Raw genomic sequence first — 20,416 nt, forward strand, 5'->3', positions numbered from 1 at the left:
CTAGATAAGAAGGTCATCAGTCACTCCAAGTCCCCTTTTAGTAGTCCCGACTTCCTAATCCCTAAAAAGGACGGCAAACTGAGATTCGTGATAGACTACAGAAAGGTCAACAAGAACATTGTCTTCGACAGCTTCCCATTACCCACCATCGAAAGTGCCTTCCAGCATTTTCATGGCGCCAAGTACTTCACTGTATTTGACTTCAATTCCGCATATTATCAGATCCCCTTGGACCTTAAAAGTCGCCCCTGTACTGCCTTCGCCACTCCGTTTGGATTGTTCGAATTCAATAAAGTCCCGATGGGCATTTCTGTGGGAGGACAAGCGCTTAGCCGCGTGATGGACTCAATTTTCGGTGACCTCAAATTTTCCTGTGTATTTAATTTTTTGGACGATCTTCTGATCTTTTCGCCCAGCTTTGACGAGCACCTGGCCCATCTTCGAGAAGTTCTCAGTCGGTTGCGCAAGCACGGCTTCACGATCAACCCAAAGAAGGTCTCTCTTTGTACCAAACGGCTAAATTTTCTAGGCCACGTTGTATCCTGACTCTGGCATCGCTGTAAACCCTGACCGGGTTAAGTGCATCAAAGATTTTCCCCCGCCCAAAAACGTTCGCAGTGTGCGAAGATTTCTTGGTATGGTAGGATTTTACAGCCGGTTCATCAAAAATTTCTCTCAGATTTCGGCCCCTTTAAACCTGCTAAAAAGAAAAGGTTGTCGCTTTGTCTGGAGCCATGATCAAACCCAGGCCTCCGAACAATTGAAACAGGCACTCTGTGAAGCTCCTGTATTGCATAGTCCGGATTTTCCCCGCGATTTCATCTTGAAATGCGACTCCAGCGAGCTCGCTGTGTCCGCGGTGCTCAATCAAGCCGATGAGCAGGGTAAGCTAGTCCCCGTCGCGTACTTCAGTAAACTACTACATGGAGCTGAACTGAGGTATTCCATTTACGAAAAAGGATGCCTAGCAGTAGTTTTGGGTGTCGAAAAGTTTCGCTCGTATCTTGAGCACCGCCATTTTTACATCCACACGGACAATCAAGCTCTCTCGTGGATGAGCGCTAATGTGAAAAGACTTGGTCGAACCGCCAGATGGATTCTCCGATTATCTGCGTACAAATTTACTGTCGTACATGTCCGTGGAAAGGACAATGTTGTAGCCGACTGCTTGTCACGCATGTTCGAGGGAGTGAAGGAGAGTGAGGTCGAACCTGAGGAAGACCGTGTCCCAACCGAAGAAGAAAACACCATTAGTATTTTGCAAAATTTCCCATGGTCCTTCACGGATATCTCCGAACACCAGAAGGACGACTCCGAGTGTCGTGAGTTGTTGAAACGAATCGCGGATGGCTCTCTTGAAGACGAGTCGTATAGTGTTAAGAGAGGATTGTTGTCCCGTCGAAGTCGGAAAAATGGTAGTGACAGAATTTACGTACCCTTGAAATTGAGGCCCATGCTACTTCAGTTTTATCACGACTCCTATCTGGGCGCTCATTTAGGTCAATATAAGACTTTAAATCGAATCTCTCGCGACTACTTCTGGCCTAACTTGAAAAGAGATGTTTTGGAGTATGTAAGATGTTGCGATGTTTGCCAGAGGGCTAAACCCGCGCAGTCTTCTCTCGTTGGACCCCATTCTGCTGACATAGCGACATGCCCCGGCGATAGGTTATTTATTGACAATTTGGCCCCCCTCACCAAGTCCAAGAGTGGCAACGTTGGGATCTTGTCCGTCGTTGACGCATTTTCAAAATTTGTTTGGCTATTTCCCGTGCGCAAGATAAGTTCGAACAACGTTGTGCATTTTCTATCCCGGCACATTTTTGGAATTTACGGACCCCCTAAAACGAGAGTGACCGACAATGCGTCCACCTTTAACTGTCGTAAGCTCCGACACTTATGCTTTGGGTGGGGAATCAAGCATGTGTTTTTAAGCCCTCACTATCCCAAACCCTCGCACGTCGAAAAGTTCCATCGAAATCTCAAAGCTTGTTTGACGGCCTTTCACAACGCTGACCAGCGCAGCTGGGACTGTAATCTTGATTTCTTTGTTTTAGCATTCAACAGCAGTGTACATGAGTCGCACCGGCAAGCCCCGGCTGCTCTATTTCTAGGTAGAGATCTCGTCGGCCCATTGCAATTGAAGTGGAATATAGGGTATCTGTCCAAACCGTCCAGGACGAGGGACGTAGAGGCCAAATGGAAGGAAGCAGTGACACAGTTAACCAGGGCTCGAGACCGTGTGGCCGAGAGGTACAATCGAAACAGAAAGATAGTAAAGCTGGAAGTTGGAGACTTGGTCGTAGTGAAAGTTTTTCCATTGAGCTCAGCGGCAAATCAAGTCACGGCCAAATAATGTTATAAGTGGTCTCAGCCTAAAAAGGTAACCAAATTCCTGGGACCTGTGACAGTAGAACTGGAAGACGTAGTAAGTAAGAGGGTGAGCAAAGCTCACGTCTCGATGGTAAAGGCTTACCATCAAAGAAGCCAGTAAACCTCGTATATTTCCATATCTTACGTATCTGTAATGGTGTATATATTTTTTTTGCTAGGGGCTTTACGTCGCACCGACACGGATAGGTCTTATGGCGAAGTGGTGTATATTAACCTTGTCCTTAATGAATTCCCAATTTTCTAACATGCCTTTTCTTTCAGGTAAAAATCGTGTTTCATGAATGAGAACGGATATGAAGGAGAGGAAAGAAAGGAAATAGAAAAAAAGGGAAGTGGTTCTAATTGCTGGAGGTGAACTGAATTCACATCCAGATCCCTGAGTGCATGGAAATATTATACCCAACCGCCTTGACTTTTAAATGCCTAGATTTCAACCTGAGTGCGCGAATGAAACAGTGTAATAATGGACTGATGTAAGTCAGCGTTGCACGTGGCAAGCTAATACGGACCTCCCGTGAGGCAAACTGTCTTATTTAAAATGTGTAATGTGGTGACTGTTCTTGTAAATTTCGTGTGTCTGTAAATAATTGTAGATATAAGTAGTTCATAAGTACCTAGGTTAAGTGGGCGCGCGCTCGTAGTTTTAAGTTATGGACCTCTTTTAAAATGCGTCCACTCGTCTGATCAACGAGTTTCGGAGCATTTTAAAAGGCGGTCCCGCTGGATATTTGAACCATGCTTATCGCTTGTTCCACGATTTGACATTTAATTATGTAAATGGCTTCCTTCAGTTTTGTGTGTCAGTCTAATGACGTCCAGTAGGGAGCAGCACACGCTATGTTTTTATCTGTGAGGTCGTTCGTTTTGCTGAGCGATAATTTTTACTCTGTGGAGTTCTTCTGCTGTTCTATGTGTGGCGGATACTAACAATGGCTGCCGCTATGTTTGGTGTGGCCTTTTTATGCTTTAAATATTCATTCAATGTGTTGAAGCCTGGACCTTTCATCTAACTGCTACTCGATTTTACCATTGATAATCACAGGTATGTGATAGTTGGTTTATATTTAAATTTGGTGACGAGTTATTCCCGTGTGTTACGGTCGATGGCAAACATCTTTCCGCTCCGTCGTACGATGTGCTTTGAATGAATGTGTTTGTGGTCTTGTTGTGATAATTGAGAAAGGGTCTCTGTGGTTATGATTTGGTGCACTGCGTGCGTTAATACTGCGTGATCCTCGTGATGTGCCCCTTGTCTCGACCGCAAGAGATAACAATCCAGGTTGTACAAGGCGCAACATGCCAGTGATGTGAATAAAGTATGTTCAATTCTGACCTTATGTGTAATTGCACGCCGCACGTAAACATTTGAGTACATGAGGCCTGCTGATAATGACCGTGGAGTCATAATTTATGGTTTGTATTTGACTACGAAATCTGAACGGCCGTTCGTGTTTTATTTTCCCGATACCCTCATTGTGTGTGCGTGAATGTGGTATGCATGTGAGTTCGGATGTGTGGGGGAGAAAAAGGTGATATGTCGATCGACCTGTTGTATTTGTCTTTCAAATTCTGCGCCTTGTTTGGTTTTCAGCGCAGAGCTATATTTATTTATTATTCATGGCTGATGCTCAGCTTGAGTACCCGCCATGTTGGTTTCATATTTGCGCATGGGCGTACCTATTGTATTCTTTGGTCCTGTCTTGGCATTGATTGGTCCATGGAGGCTGTGCTCAGTCTCATCTGTCGTTATTCTTATCTGCCTTTTGTTCTCCGGCACGGCTTATTGTTGTGCTAACGTTTCTCATTGTTTGTTGCCTGATGTAATATATGGTGCAGTGCCTTGGATATGTGTATCCTGGTAAAACGGGCGACCTGGTTGAATTGTTAACGATGGAAAGGAAGCTGCTGGTAATGTAAGAGTGATGTGTTGAGAGGCAGTGAGAATTTAAGTTACGTATCAATATTTTTTTGAAGAGTATTAGCTTGAGTTCACACCATGTTTCAACTATGTGAAAAAGAACAAGGTATGTCCATGAGTATTACGATTAATTTCTCTATTTATTTTGTGTGATTTTCTTTTCTCGGTTTAAATTTTTTCTCTCATATTTATTTAATAAATCCCCTGGTTTAATCAATTTCTTCTTTTATTTCAAATAGATGTGGTCTTGCCCTTGTTGCCTAATTACAAGGGGGAGTTTTATCTCAGGGTTATGTAGGTGCCTTGCCCAGTCGACACGATCCGGGCCTCAAATATTGTTCCCCATGAATATTTCACTACGGTATTGCTTGGATCACTGATTTATGTAGTGATAGATGGGGAGGGTGTGGCACAGTGCTTTAGATGTCTGTCATATGGGCATCAAGCATGAAACTGTAAAGGATTGGACAGAAGTAAACTCTGCTTTAAGTGCGGGGAAGCTGGTCACAAGGCAGTAGGATGCAAAGCGAGTTCGCGATGCATAATTTGCACAGACATGGGCGTTGAAGAGTCAAAACGACATCATGCTCTTGGCTCAGGCAAGTGTATTGTGTTTCGTGAAGCACTAGAAAAGCTCAAAAAGCAGTGGTGATTGGTACAGATCCTTCAAGCCAATATACACAGGAGTCTAACTGCCAGTGATCTATTGACGCAGATGGCCTATGAGATAGGAGCAGACATCTTGATTCTTAGCGAACAATATCAAGATAGAGATCAACCAGGCTGGTTTTCAGGCAATCTAGGGACAGCTGCGATATGGGTACCAGACCTTGGAAAATATTCAGTTATAAATAAAGGATGCGGAGATGGTTCGTCTGGGTCCAAGTTGAGAAGGTAATTTTTGTCAGCTGTTATTTTACCCCGAATGAGGCTATTTCTGACTTCCAAACAAAACTAGATGGGCTTGAAGATACTCTGCAAGGGATGAACACTAACCTAGTTGTTGCTGGTGATTTTAATGCTCAAGCAGTTGAATGGAACATGCCTCAAACAGATTCTAGAGCGTGGCGTACAATGGAGATGGTCGCCAGATTGGGATTAATGGTTATCAACGTTGGTAATGTGACAACCTTTCGGTGACCAGGGTGTCAGGGAACTATACCAGATGTAACCTTTGCTTCTGAAGACATTGCGTCTAGGATAACTGAATGGCGAGTAATTGAAGAATATACTGGAAGCGATCATCAGTATATCACTTCTCGTGTACTTCAAGAGAATCCGCATCTAAGGATTACCACTCGCAAGCCAGAAAGATGGAACATAGCCACTATGGATAGAGAAAAATTTCATTAAGTAATGCAGAATGGAATGGACTGTATTTCGGATACATGTCATGGAGGCAAAAGAAGCATAATTGCTAATAAATGCGTGGAACACACCATGAGACTCCTTCAGCAAGCATGTGACGCACCAATGACAAGAATCAAACAACGAAGAGGCAAGCGTCCAGCATATTGGTGGAATGAAGAAATTGCTGAGCTGAGGAAACAATGCCTGCGACTCAGACGAAGGACACAAAGAGCACGACATAACGATGAAGCTCTCTCAGTAGAGTATAAGACTATGAAGAAAAGTTGCGAAATACAATTAAAAAGAGTAAAGCCGACAAGTGGTTGGAAATATCTAAGGAAGTGGATGAAAATCTATGGGGATTAGGGTATAAAATTGTTATGAAGAAATTCGGGATGTTACCAAGCCCTATCATGGATCCACACACCATGGAAGAAATAGTACACACACTATTCCCTGACCATGCAGAGAGGATTGGTGTTGAGGCCGAGAAAGAACTAGATAATGTACCACCTTTTACAACTGAAGAATTGATAACAGCAATTAATTCCCTTAGAAATAAGAAAGCCCCTGGACCAGATGGTCTTCCAGCAGAAGTACTGAAGGTGGCAGTCGAATTATGTCCTCAACTGCTGTTGAGAATGTATAATCATTGTTTGGAAGCGGGAATTTTTAGATTTCGTTGGAAGATAGCTAGATTGGTTCTGATCAGTAAAGGGAAAAACTGGGGCTTATAGACCTCAGTGTATGCTGGACACCGCCGGGAAAGTTTTAGAGAAGCTACTACAACCGAGAATACTAGCAGCAGTCCGATTAGCTGGCGACCTATCTGACCAACAACATGGATTTCGCAGAGGTCACTCAACGCTAGATGCTGTGAAGGAAGTGGTGAAGACAACAGAACGAGCTCAAATGGGTAATCGTTACTCTAGAAAGCTGACGCTTCTTGTGACTCTAGATGTTAAAAATGCTTTCAACTCTGCAAGATGGAGTGATATTTTGGAAGCTCTACAAGAAACTTTTAAGCTACCAGAATATCTCATGTATATACTGCGAGACTATTTGAAAGACCGTACATTGTTATACGACACGGAAGATGATCAGAGAAGAAAACGGCTCACAGCTGGTGTAGCGCAAGGCTCAATTCTCGGACCACACCTTTGAAATATCATGTATGATGGTTTGTTACGGTTGGAGATGCCAGAAGATGTAACACCTGTGGGTTATGCTGATGATGCGGCTGCTGTGATAGTAACCCGTAACCTAGAGCTGGCTCAATTTAAATTGAATCAGGTGAAGGGACGTGTCGAAGAATGGATGATAAATCACAAGTTAGAACTCGCAGATCATAAAACGGAAATTGTCCTCCTGACGAGGAAAAGGATTAATACTATTGTACCGATGCAGATCGGGCAGATAGCCATCGAAACAACTAGGAGCACAAAATATCTTGGTGTAACGCTTGATACTAAGCTTGCATATTTGGACCACATCCAACGGGTAACAGGTAAGGGAGCGAAAACCATGACTGCACTGAGTAAACTCATGGGAAATATCAAGGGGCCGAAATCTAGTAAAAGGCGGCTTCTCATGTCGACTGTTCAATCGATACTGCTATACGGTTCGGAAATTTGGGCTGAATCGTTAAAAATTGCGAAATATCGGACAAGAATTGCGGCTGTACAACGGAGAGCAGCTTTACGAATTGATTGCGCATATCGCACAGCATCAGAACCTGCGATTCTAGTAGTAGCAGCAGTGGCTCCTATTGACTTGTTGGCCTTCGAAAGACAAGAAATTTGGCTCACACAAGAAGAGCTAGGAAGGAAAAGGGCAAAGGCTTCGGCTCTTAGTCGCAGAAGCAACGATGGCAAACAAGATGGGAAGATGGCTCTAGAGGGAAATGGACGAAAAGACTGATACCTTATCTGGGCGTATGGGTTGGCCGAAATCATGGTGAAGTGAACTACTATCTCACACAGTTCTTGACAGGTCATGGATACTTCCGAAAGTTTCTTCATAGGCTAGGGCTAGCAACCAGTCCGGTGTGCATATACTGCAGTGATATCGATGACGTATTACTTTCTTTGTGTGTGTTCATTGGCTGTCACAAAGAAGATGCTTAGAAGTTATGCAGGGAGAATTGACGCCAGGAGGGATCGTGTCAGTAATGCTACGAAGTCAAGAATCTTGGGACCAGATGGCAGTCTACGTAGAAAATATTCTGCGTCAGAAGAAGAAGGACCTGGGCAATTACGACAGACAGTAAAGCAGAAGAAGGAAGATGAAGCACAACATGCATTAAGCACGACATCCGTCCTGAAGTAATGCGGGAGCGGTTTCCGGGGCGGACATAAACGTCGTGGGAAAACGGAGTGTGGTTTTTAGTGGGTCAACATCTCCACACACTTGTTGAGTGTGGACCCTCACAAGCGTCTTATGAAAGATTTTCCACACTCCCTCGCAAAATTATTATTATTATTATTATTATTATTATTATTATTATTATTATTATTATTATTATTATTATTATTATTATGACAGTATAAAGACAGCAGTGGGAATTGATTAGAAATTTAACATTTTATTGTATATATATTCTTATTCTTTTGGGTATAAGATTTTATTGTTTGACTCAAATTTTGGCCTTGGAAGAATTGTTTCAGTCTCATAAACCTGGACCTACCCAGAACATTTTATAGTGACTATTTTAAAAACTATTATCTATGGGTTGTTTTAAAAATTATAATTTAATCTGTGGACTTCAGTATTTACATTTTTGGGGAAATTATTGTGTGACACCCTGTACTATTATGCACAATTCGGGAAGTATGTTTCATGTTGCTTAATACATAAATCTTCTAGCACATTAGATTCTCACTGAGTCAGCAAGAAAGAAGATACTTTTGATTGTAGAAAATAAATGTTAATGCAATTCGTGAATGTGAAAATCGAAGGTGAATTCTGCATTCTGATTGGTTTTCTTTGGTGGTTGCATAATTTCCTGTTTCTCAATCTTACCCCGCTTCTTCGGTGGGAGTGAGGTAGCATCTGTGTCTTTGATCATCTGACCATCTTAGCAAACGGACGTGCTCGTTCCTCAGTCCCCACGTGGGAAACCCGGTCTCAGGGTAAGCACTGATTCTTCCTTTATTTCAGTTTTTAACTTCATTCAAATGTGATCATTTACTTATTTTTTATGCAGGAGTTTGCCCTTGAATTTCACGTTCACAGTTACATTTGTCAAAATGACTTAGCTTTTCAGTTAAGATCATCCACAGCTTGTTTGGAGTGATAGCCTTTTCTTTACCTTTGTATTAAGTAGTAATTATCCCTCAGGGTTGCCTCCCTATATTTCTGCGTTTCCTTTCACACATACGGAAAATCTATGCCCATTATCTGAAGTGTTTTAGTTAATGATGCAATTTTACTGTGTCTCTGTGTTTGGTTTAATTTGAATAATTTTTTGTGTAAAATGGGACTAGCCCTCATTTTAGATGACATAAGATGTTGCTTTCAATAGGTTTGAATGTAGTGTCTAAAAACTTGTAATTAATTAAAATTTCTTTTAGTGCACTGCGCATGTCTCATGGTATGTCAATATTTTTGTTTCATTTTGATTATGTTGCCAGAGTTCTGTTAATTTTTTTCTTATTACTGAGTATTGAAATGCTTTTATTTTAAAATAAAATGTTGTAATCCAAGGGTAATTACTCTCTCCATATTCTTTCACACCAAACATCTACATTGCATTACCTCTCAGAGTTCCATGCAGCTTCCCACATCCATTCTGTAGTTGCCATATTTCCTAACCTGTTTGTTTATATTTTGTGTTGTGATACGTTGAGTCTCATATTTTAAGTTTGATATTTCCTTCTTTTATTATTATTTATTCTTTTAATTTTTTAATGTTGTTTGTTTAGACCTATTAGAGACCACGGGGCTGGTTTTAACTCTTAGCTACGTTATTCTGCTTTTTTTTGGCCCGGTACGCTTTCATTTTCTGGCTGTGTGCCTTCTTCCTTCCATCCGTCCACTTAGGTCTGGTGGTCGCTGTACTCTTTTTGCTTGTGAGGGAGAGTGGGAAGACTCCCTGTAGGATGGCCTGTTGGTTTTAAAGTCGGTCCTCTGTAGTCTCTAATGAGATCTGTAGTTCCTCTAGGTCTGATTTTACTGAGGTTATCCACTTGGTCTTGAAAACCTTTTCCCTACTTTTCACTGTGAGGATTCTGTTGGTGAGCCTGCAGGATTTCATGTGGGTCGTTATCATCATCATCATCATCATCATCATCATCATAATCTCACTAGAAATCTTGCAGAAGACATGATTGCTCGTAGGAGGCTTGATGAGAATATTTGCTAATCCAGACTACAACCCTTCAGATTTTTCTCGTGAACACGTGGTTTAGCACTCACCTGAGGAGATGGGTAGACAGAGAACTCCAGGATAGACCTCTTGCCGTAGTCTCTGGAGAGTCTTTCCAGCAGGAGGGGGGTAAACCCTGAACCTGTTCCTCCACCAAATGAACGGAATATAATGAAGCCTTGAAGCGATGGGCAGGAGTCGGCTACCTTGCGGATGCGATCCAATACCAGATCGACGACCTCACGACCTATAGTATAGTAGCCGCGAGCATAGTTGCTAGCCGCATCTTCTTTGCCTGTGATCAGTTGCTCTGGGTGGAAGAGACGACGGTACGTACCAGTGCGGATCTCATCTAGGCAGAAGTGAGTTATTAACAAATTACTATCAGTTCTTGCAACATTTAAAATGCATTTTTGAGCTAGTGCACAGTAAAGTCCATATAACTTCTTTGCAATCATTTAAGAAAAGACTAGTTAAGCAACTGATAGCAAATCTGCCACATGGGCGACAGGCCTATATGCACGTCAATGTTGATTGATTGGTTGATCAATTGATTGTTTGACTTATTGATCGATTGATTGATCGATCAATAGTAAACTCTCAAAATTTACAAAGGCTACAGTGGATGACTACCACAATTATCATTCATCCCCCAATTCACAATCATTGACAATTTATGCAACGTAAACAATATTGTACATATATGCGCATGATTTGAAGTGTAGAATGAAACATGTCATACTTTTTGTTTAATAGTGTGTATTTTTACAGGTATATTATAGTTTAAATATGTTAAAATTAGTGCATTAGAACCTCATTAATCCGTACTGATTGGGGCTCTAAGTGGTCTGAGTTAATGAAAGACTGGATTAAACAAAATAACTTATGAATTGAGCCAAGGCACATATTTAAAAACTCTGTTCAGAAGAAGTGTACAGTCTTATAAATTTAAGAAATACAAAGGTTATTTATTCTACAAGACTAGCAAGATACCCATGCTTCGCTGCGGTATTATACTGAAATTTTATAATTGAATGCTTAACATTTTAATTATAATCCGCCAAAATTCGCGATCTGGCTCATTTTAAGAGAGATTCCGACAAAGTTCCTCCCATTTTTCAATCTTTCTTGCCAGCAATCAATGTCGTACTTCCCGGGCTAGCTCCAAGTATTCCACCCGGTCAGTTGGGTCCCTAAATCTTTGCTGTCTTTTCCTCTAAGCATTTTTAATATGGATCAAATCCTTGAGGAGATCCGGCTGGTGTCGTCTTGGGTGCCATAGCGGTACTGAACCCGGGGACAGACTGCATTCATAGTCATTACCTGTCCAGGACCCGTTTCCAGTGCGGTCCGCACATTTTGACGACGGTCCAGAACATTATTATTATTATTATTATTATTATTATTATTATTATTATTATTATTATTATTATTATTATTATTATATTAGGGTGGGTGATGTCAGTTGTATTTAGATTATTATTATTATTATTATTATTATTATTATTATTATTATTATTATTATTATTATTATTATTATTATTATTATTATTATTATTATTATTATTATATTTCATTATATATAATTCACAATTTTATAATTGGGTTTATGAGCTTCTTCGCTACAATGTACATGGAAGAAGTACTATTTGGTACATACGCACATATGCTTCATACATATCGGTATATACTTAACATTGCTGACAAATAGACTTGACATATATTTATGAGATATTTACTACATACATACGGCCAAAATTATTAGTGGACGATTTTCATTAGTCCTCTGTGTATGGTGAATGGTTCATGCCAATAAACTTTCTTACTATATGGCAAGTGGCCAGGATTGCTGCTTTTTGTAATTCTCTGTAAGTGAGAGGGTGGAGATTAAGGTCTTCAACGCTCCTGTGTAGTGTCTTTGGTATAATACCATTACATCCAATCACTACTGGAAGTATGGTAACATTGTTGAGTTTCCGCATGGTTTTTATCTCTGTGGCCAGATCTGTGCATTTTGAAATCTTCTCTGTATGTGTTGATTGAAGATTGTGGGTATTAGGGCATGCTATGTCAATTATGAAGCAGATTTTCTTGTTTTTATCTACAAAAGTTATATCTGGTCTATTGCAGGTAATAGTTTTATCAGTGATACTTCTATCCCAGTAAATTTTGTAATTTTAGCTTTCCAAGACTGATTGGGGTTTGTACTTCCAATATGCTGTGGTACAATGGATTAGGTTACTTTGTCGGGCTAATTTCTGGTGAATGATTTTTGCAATTTGGTCATGTCTGTACTTGTAGTCTGTGTTTGCCATTAATTGACAACCTGAGGTTACGTAGTGGATGGTTTCTGGAGATGTATTACATCGTCGGCACAGATCTGAATAGACAGACGGAACATGTAGTATATGCTTTCTGTAGTTCCTTGTGGCAATGACTTGATCTTGTATGGCGAACATGAAGCCCTCTGTTTCTGGGTATATATCCGAATGTGTCAGCCACTCATGCGACGCTTGTTTGTCAATATATGGCTGATTTAACTCATTTGGATACCGCCCATGAAGAGGTTTCTTTTTCCATAGAACGATCTTTTCCTCATTTGTGGAGAATGACATTGTAAGTGAAGCCGGGGTGTTCATATTGAGGGGTGTAAAACCGTTATCTGCCACAACCATTGCACTATGTAGGGCCGAGGTTTCTGATTTATGTTTGAAGTAGCACTTTAGTGATGTAATTTGTTCATTGTGTAATTTCTCAAGGTCTATTAGTCCACGACCACCATCAGAACGAGGCAGAGTGAGTCTTTCTGAGGCTGATTTTGGATGATGCATGTTGTGTTTTGTCAGTAACACATTCACTTTCGTTTGAAGATCCTTCAACTCAGTTGTAGTCCACTTTATGACTCCAAATGAGTATGTGAGAACAGGTATAGCAAACGTGTTGATGGCCTTAACGATGCTTTTTCCTGTGAGCTTAGAACGTACGATTCGTCTTACTCGTTCAATATATGCCAGTCTCGATGCCTGTTTTGTGTCCTTGTGTTGAATCCTGGCTGATTGGTTATATCCAAGATATCGATATGTTTCATTTGTTGTCAGTGGTGAGGTATCTGTTGCTTCAGAATGGATGCCCTGTACCGAGAAAGAGCCTCTCCTAATTGTCTGAGTAGCATATTTATCGAGTCCGAATTTCATGCAGATGTCTGTGGAGAAAGTGTGGGTAATTGAGACAAGGTGTTCAAGTTGTCTTTGTGATGCAGCATACAGTTTCAGATCATCCATATACAGCAGATGTGAAATTTTGTAGATTGTTCTTTGCTTATTTTTTATAGTGAATCCATATGTTGTTGAACTCAGTAAGTCTGATAGTGGGTTCAGAGCAAGACAAAACCATAGCGGACTGAGGGAATCCCCTTGGAAAATGCCTCTTTTAATTGGAATGAGGTCAGTTACCACACATTCTTCTCCGTTGCGGAGGTTAATAGTTTTCCAAGTCTGCATGGTAGTTGCTAGAAATGTCACTATTTTAGGATCAACTTTATATACTCTAAGGACCTCAACAAGCCAGGAATGTGGCACCTAGTCGAATGCCTTTCTGTAATCTATGAAACAAGTGTGCAAATTTCGGTTGTTATGGTATGCTTGTTCCATGATTATACTATCAATTATGAATTGTTCTTTACAGCCTTTTGTGAACCGTTTGCAGCCCTTTTGTTCCTCATCGATGATGGAATTGACCTTACAATGATTCTGGATTCTATTTGCTACAAGTGATGTTATAATTTTGTATAAAGTTGGTAGGCATGTGATTGGTCGGTAGTTAGCAGGATTTGCCATGTTGTTATTTTTAGACTTTAGGTACGTGATTCCTGTAGTGAGAAAGTGTGGGAGGGCATCTGGTTTACTGATGAAAATTTGTATGTGGTAGGTGAGTAATCTGTGAACACTGGTGAATTTCTTATAGTAGTAATTGTGTATGCGGTCTATTCCTGGGGTCTTCCAATTGTGTAAATATTTAATCGCTGTTACAACCTCCTCTAATGTGAAATCAGCTTGGATCATGCTTTCAATATTCTCAGCTTTCTTCTTGATAGTTTTAAGCCAATGTGCCTCTTCATTATGTTGTATGGACGCATCCCATATAGTTGACCAGTATTCTCTTATACACTCCGCAGTTGGTATCCCATTACTATTCTGCATATTAGCTGTCTCAGGTGTCCTAAGTTTATTGTAAAATAGTTTCTCATTCCTATTAAAAAGAGAGTTTTGTGCCTTTCTTTCCGTTGCCTTAGAATAGCGCTTGAGACCTTTAGCAAGGGCACTTAGTTTTTGCTTCATTGTATCTAAATGTTCGGTAATGAGAGAGTTTTCTGCATCTTTAGTAGAGTGGTTTATGGTATTCCTCAAAATTTTCCTTATTATTATTATTATTATTATTATTATTATTATTATTATTATTATTATTATTATTATTATTATTTTCTGGATCCCGCAGCAAGATACAAGACCGTTACTTGGCGGTAAATTATACCAGCTGCCATTGTCATTACTGATAATGTGAACAGTGCCTTTGTCGCGCGTAGGCAAGTGCGCAGGATTTCTGGTGATGTGAATGATATACTTCCGTACATTACTGACCTGATTATAGAGGTGAACAATTGCATGGTAAATATCATTCCTATCGTTTATTTCAAATGTGTATACATTTTTATTTATATGCCAGGAGAATCTACTGTAATCTAACTTTACGTTTTGCAAAGGAAAAGATGGCTCTTGTGATGGGTTTATGATCAGAATCAAGTAGTACATTATGAACAGTAAAATCAATTGGTCCCAACTCCTTTTTCACCCCAACGCTGTTAAATTGATTTACCCCCCCCCCACTCCACAAAACAGCCGTGTTTCTTTATGTTTAAAGGAGATGCCAAACACCAATGTTCACGTCTGTTAACTTCAGTTTTGAGATAGAAGTATCCCCATAAAAAGAATTAACTTTTTCACTTCGTTTCACCACACTCCCCCCACCCCCAAGTGAATTTTACGGCAGAAAGTACTTGTTTTTTTATAGTAAAGGATATTTTAAATACCAATTATCATGACTCTAACATTTTCTATTTTTGAGATATGTGTCCTCATAAAAGGAATTCAACTCCCTTTCACCTCCAACCCCAAGATGATTTTCGCCCAAAAATGTGTTTTTATTTGTCTTTAAAGGAGATCCAAATACAAATTTTCACGTCTGTAACAACTTATGTTTTCATTAGATGTAAGTATCCTCATACAATTTATTCAAATAATGATTCAATTCTTTAACCCCCTCCCCCTTCATTAGATTTTCCGAGAATACGTGCTTCTTTACTTTTAAAGCAGATTCCAAACACCAATTTTCACATCTCCGAAATCTTTCGTTTTTGAGATAACAGTATCTTCACACAAATAATTAAACTAATTTTTCAATTCCTCCCCTCCTTTAAGTGGATTTCTGAAAACAAAAATACGTATTTCTTTATTTTGAAAGGAGATTCCAAATACCAAATTTCATGTCTCTAACATCTTCAGTTTTTGAGATATCAGTATTCTAATTAAAATAATTCATCCCCATTTTCAGTCACTCTTAACCCCCCACCCCCACCCAAGTGGTATTTCCGAAAACAAAAAAATGTTTCCTTATTTTTAATAGAGATAAAAATACCATTTTTCATTTCTGTAACATGTTTAGTTTTGGGGATATACTGTAGACATGCTCATTTTAAAATTCACCCTCTTTTTAGTTCCCCTTAAGTTGAGTTTCCAAAAAAAGCCTCCTATGTTTCTTTACTTTTACAGGAGATTCCCAATACCAATTTTTACGTGTGTAACATTTTACGTCCCCATCGATGGTGTCTTTACCTTGTCGTGGTGGTGGGACTTGTGTGGTCAAAAGATCCTGAGAGGTATGCCGGCGGTAGCTTAGCTACTGGCAGGGCCTCCCTTGCCGGACAGGTCGAAGGTGATGATCTAGACTAAAAGGGATACCCTGGTCCTCCAGGTTGGGGGTTGGGCATAGGGTTGACAACTCTATCCCGTTAAAAAAACTGTTGAGAAGCCGCAAAGAGTAAGAACAAACCGGACGGATAAAATTGATAAAGGACCTAGGCGAGGAAATGGTTATGGATTGGTATTAGCGACTTGGAATGTGAGAAGCCTACTCCAGCCAGGGAAAAGCAGAAAACTAGAAGAGGAACTAAGAAAGTATAATGTTGAAATCTCTGCTCCACAAGAAATTAGATGGTGGGAAATTGTGATGTTCGATTTACAGAATTATACTTTAATCAACAGTGGGAATAGCGATAACATCTGTGGAACAGGCTTTATGATATCTAAACAACTGAAGCATACCTTAATGTCTTACAAGGCAGTAAATGAAAGAATCTGTATCATGAGAATCAGGGGCTGCTTCTTCAATTATACACTTATAAGCGTGCATGCACCTACGGAAGAAAGGGATAATGAACTAAAGGATAAGTTTTATGAAGAACTAGAGAAACAGTACGATGAGGCACCTAGACATGACATTAAAATAGTAATTGGGGACTTCAATGAAAAAGTGGGACAAGAGGAAGAATTTATACCCACAATAGGAGCACAGAGTTTACATTTGGAAAGTAACAACAATGGGTTACGGCTTATTGACTTCGCTACAGCAAAGGATATGGTAATCAGTAGCACTACATTTGAGCACAAGAGAATTCATAAAGAAACTTGGGAGGCACCAGATGGGAACACCAAGAATAAAATCGACCACATAGTGATTGATAAAAGACATGCGACAGATGTACAGGATGTGCGTACTTATAGAAGTGCGGATATAGATTCAGACCACTATTTGGTGAAAGCTAAATTGAAACAAAAGCTTGCGGTAAGAGTCAGAGGTAAAGCAGAAAGGAGGAAAAGATTTAACCAAGTGCAACTTAATGATGATGCAAGGAGGAAGGAGTATGAAAGACAGGTTGAAGAAGGTTTGAAAAACCATAAAACTGCAGTAACAGTGGATGAATCATGGCGGGTGATTAAAGAAGCCATCACGAATGCAGCCCAGGAGGTATTAGGAGAAAGAAAGAAACAGCCAAAGGAGGATTGGTATGATGAGGAAGTAAAGCTAGCCTTGGAGAAGAGAAATAAAGCAAGGATGATATATAAGCAACGGGCAACAAGAGCTACTCACCAAACATATGTGGAATGCAGAAGGGAAGCCAAGAATCTTTGTAGAAAAAAGAAAAGAGAAATGGAAAAAGATCTGATAAAAGAGATGCAACAAGATTATGAGCATAAGAGAAGTAGAAAGTTTTATAGAAACGTAAAGCAGAGAAAAAGTGGATTTCAACCAAGGGTAAGCTGCATACAAAATAAGGTTGGGCAACTACTTGGAAATAGCCAGGAAATATTAGATAGATGGGCAGAATATTTTGAGGAGGTTTTGAATCCAGTTAAAATGAAGAATATGAATTAGAATTGCCAAATAGTGAATCTAATGAAGATGAATCTGAGGAATGCAATAGTGAACCACCCACTTTGGAAGAAGTAAAAGGTGTCCTCTTATCGATGAAGAATAATAAGTCACCAGGAGAAGATGGAATAACAGCTGAGTTGTTAAAATATGGTGGAACGGTATTGATACAATCATTGTATAAGTTGATACTGGAAATCTGGCGAACAGAGAAATTACCAGAAGAATGGGAAACAGCTTTGGTGTACCCAATTCTTAAGAAGGGAAATAAATTGAAATGTGAAAATTACAGAGGGATATCTCTGCTTTGCATAGGCTACAAGATCTTTACCATAATAATAGCTAAGCGTCTAACACACAAAGCAGAGCAGTATCTTGGAGAATATCAGTGTGGATTTCGTGCAAACCGTTCAACAATAGATCATATCTTTATAATGAGGATCATCCTGGAGAGGTGCTATGAACATAACATACCACTGTATCAACTGTACGTTGATTTTAAACAAGCGTACGATTCAGTGCAAAGAGGAAAACTACTCATCGAAATGAAAGCCCTTGGTTATCCTGGGAAGCTGATTAGGTTGGTAAAACAACTTTGAGTGGAAGTAAATCTAAGGTATGCGTACAAGGGAAAGTATCGCGAACCTTCGATGTAAAAGTGGGTTTGAGACAAGGAGATCCAATGTCTGCTGTCTTCTTCAATATTGCTTTAGAAACAGCTGTGCGTACCATCGCTGCATATCGTGAAAGGAACATATATCATAGACTAATTCAAATATTGGCATATGCAGATGATGTGGCCATAATTTCTCATACAAAGAATGCACTTCTCGAAACCTATGAAGAATTGGAGAGGGGAGCGCAGCAAATTGGACTGGTAGTGAATAAAAACAAAACTAAGTTCCTAGTGAGTTCCAGATCTAGTCAACCTCCAAATGCACTTAGGTGTGGAGAAAAGTGTCTTGAAGGGGTACAGGAATTTAGATATCTAGGCTCTCTGATTACTTCACAAAATGAAACAAAAAAGGAAATAAACTCTAGACTGGCTGCAGGAAATCGATGCTATGCTGCCTTAATTCCAACATTAAGAAATAAACAAATATCCAGGAAAGCTAAGTTGACCATTTATAAGACTGTCATTAGACCAGCGGTTACATATGGAGCTGAGACCTGGGTATTAAATAAAACAGAAGAATATAGATTAATGACATGGGAAAGAAAGGTATTGAGGAAGATTTTTGGGCCAGTTAAAACTGAACTGGGATGGTGTATTAGATCTAATCAGGAGCTTAGAGACCTGTACCAAGAGCAGGATATATTATCTTTGATGAAGACTGCTCGAGTGCGTTGGCTAGGACATGTCCATCGAATGGAGACTACAAGAGAACCTAATAAAGTGCTGAAGGGGCATCCAGGTGGAAGACGATGTAGAGGTAGACCAAGAAAGCGATGGATAGAAGAGGTGGAGGCTGATTTACGTACGATGGGAGTCCGGAGATGGAGGACCAAGGCAATCGACAGAGAGCTTTGGAAGAAGATTGTTGCGGAGAGGTTCTGCAAGGACCGTAGCGTCAAGGAGTAAGTAAGTAACTTTTTACGTTTCTGAGATATACTGTAGATATAGTCTTTCTAAAAATGTACCCCAATTTGTCACTCCTGTTTAACCACCATTAATTGGATTTTCCTAAAATAAAGATACGTATTTCTTTATTTTTAAAGGAGATCGCAAATACCAATTTTCAGGTCTGTAACACCTTCAGTTTCTGAGATATAAGTATGCTAATTAAAGGCATTCAACCTTTCTTTCCCCCTTTTTCACCCCTCCCATTGGGATCTCCCGAAAACAAAACAAAAACGTGTTTCTTTATTTTTAAAGGAGGTTATAAAACCCAATTTTTACAACTGTAAACTTTTACAGTTTTGATATATAGATACACTCATATTAAACATTCACCCCTTTTCATCCCCTTAGTGACGGAATATCCAAACATCCTCCCTTAGCGAGCACTTACATTGATATAAATGAATCCTCAAAATTTCAATTCTTTAAGTCCAGTAGTTTTGGCTCGGTGATAATGAGTCAGTCAGTCAGTCAGTCAGTCAGTCAGGACATATACTTTTATATATATATATAGACTAGCAAGATACCCGTGCTTCGCTACGGTATTATACTGAAATTTATAATGGAATGCTTAACGTTTTATATATAATTCACCCAAATCGCGATCTGACTCATTTTCTGAGAGAATCCGCCAAAATTCGTGATCTGACTCGTTTTCTGAGATATTACGGCAAAGTTCCTCCCATTTTTCAAAATTTCTTTCCTGTAATCGATTTCGTACTTCCCGGGCTAGGTCCAGGTATTCCGCCCGGTGAGATGGGTCCCTAAATCTTTGCCATCTTTTCCTATAAGCAATTTTAATATGGATCAAATCCTTGAGGAGATCCGGCGTGGTGTCGTCTTGGGTGCCTTGGCGGTACTGAACCCGTGGCCAGACTACATTCGTAGTCATTACCCGGCCAGGACCCGTTTTCAGCGTGGTCCACACATTTGGACGACGGTCCAGAACGTTATTATTATTATTATTATTATTATTATTATTATTATTATTATTATTATTATTATTATTATTATTATTATTATTATTATTATTATTATTATTATTATGGACCCCACAGCAAGATGCAAGATCATTACTTGGTGGTAAATTACATCTGCTGCCATTGTCATTGCTGACAATGTGACCAGCACCATTGTCGCACGTAGGCAAGTGCGCGGGATTTCTGGCGATACGACTGATATACTTCCATGCATTATTGACCTTATTATAGAGGGGAACAATTGCACAGGCAATACCATTCCTATCGTTTATTTCAAATGTGTTTAAAATTTATTCGTATGA

At 39.8% G+C, this 20,416-nt stretch overlaps 1 protein-coding gene across 1 annotated transcript in view; it reads right to left on the bottom strand.

Annotated features, from left to right (window-relative positions):
- Positions 1-20,416, bottom strand: part of LOC136886438 (tubulin alpha-1 chain-like) — a 75,733-nt gene that overhangs the window by 34,902 nt on the left and 20,415 nt on the right. The window contains exon 4 of the mRNA XM_067159256.2: positions 10,079-10,380. Within this exon, the coding sequence (XP_067015357.2) occupies positions 10,079-10,380 (302 nt within the window). The remainder of the gene's footprint in view (positions 1-10,078; positions 10,381-20,416) is intronic.

The sequence above is a fragment of the Anabrus simplex genome, chromosome 1 (genome assembly GCF_040414725.1).
Source record: "Anabrus simplex isolate iqAnaSimp1 chromosome 1, ASM4041472v1, whole genome shotgun sequence".
In the NCBI taxonomy this organism is placed as follows: Eukaryota; Metazoa; Arthropoda; class Insecta; order Orthoptera; family Tettigoniidae; genus Anabrus; species Anabrus simplex.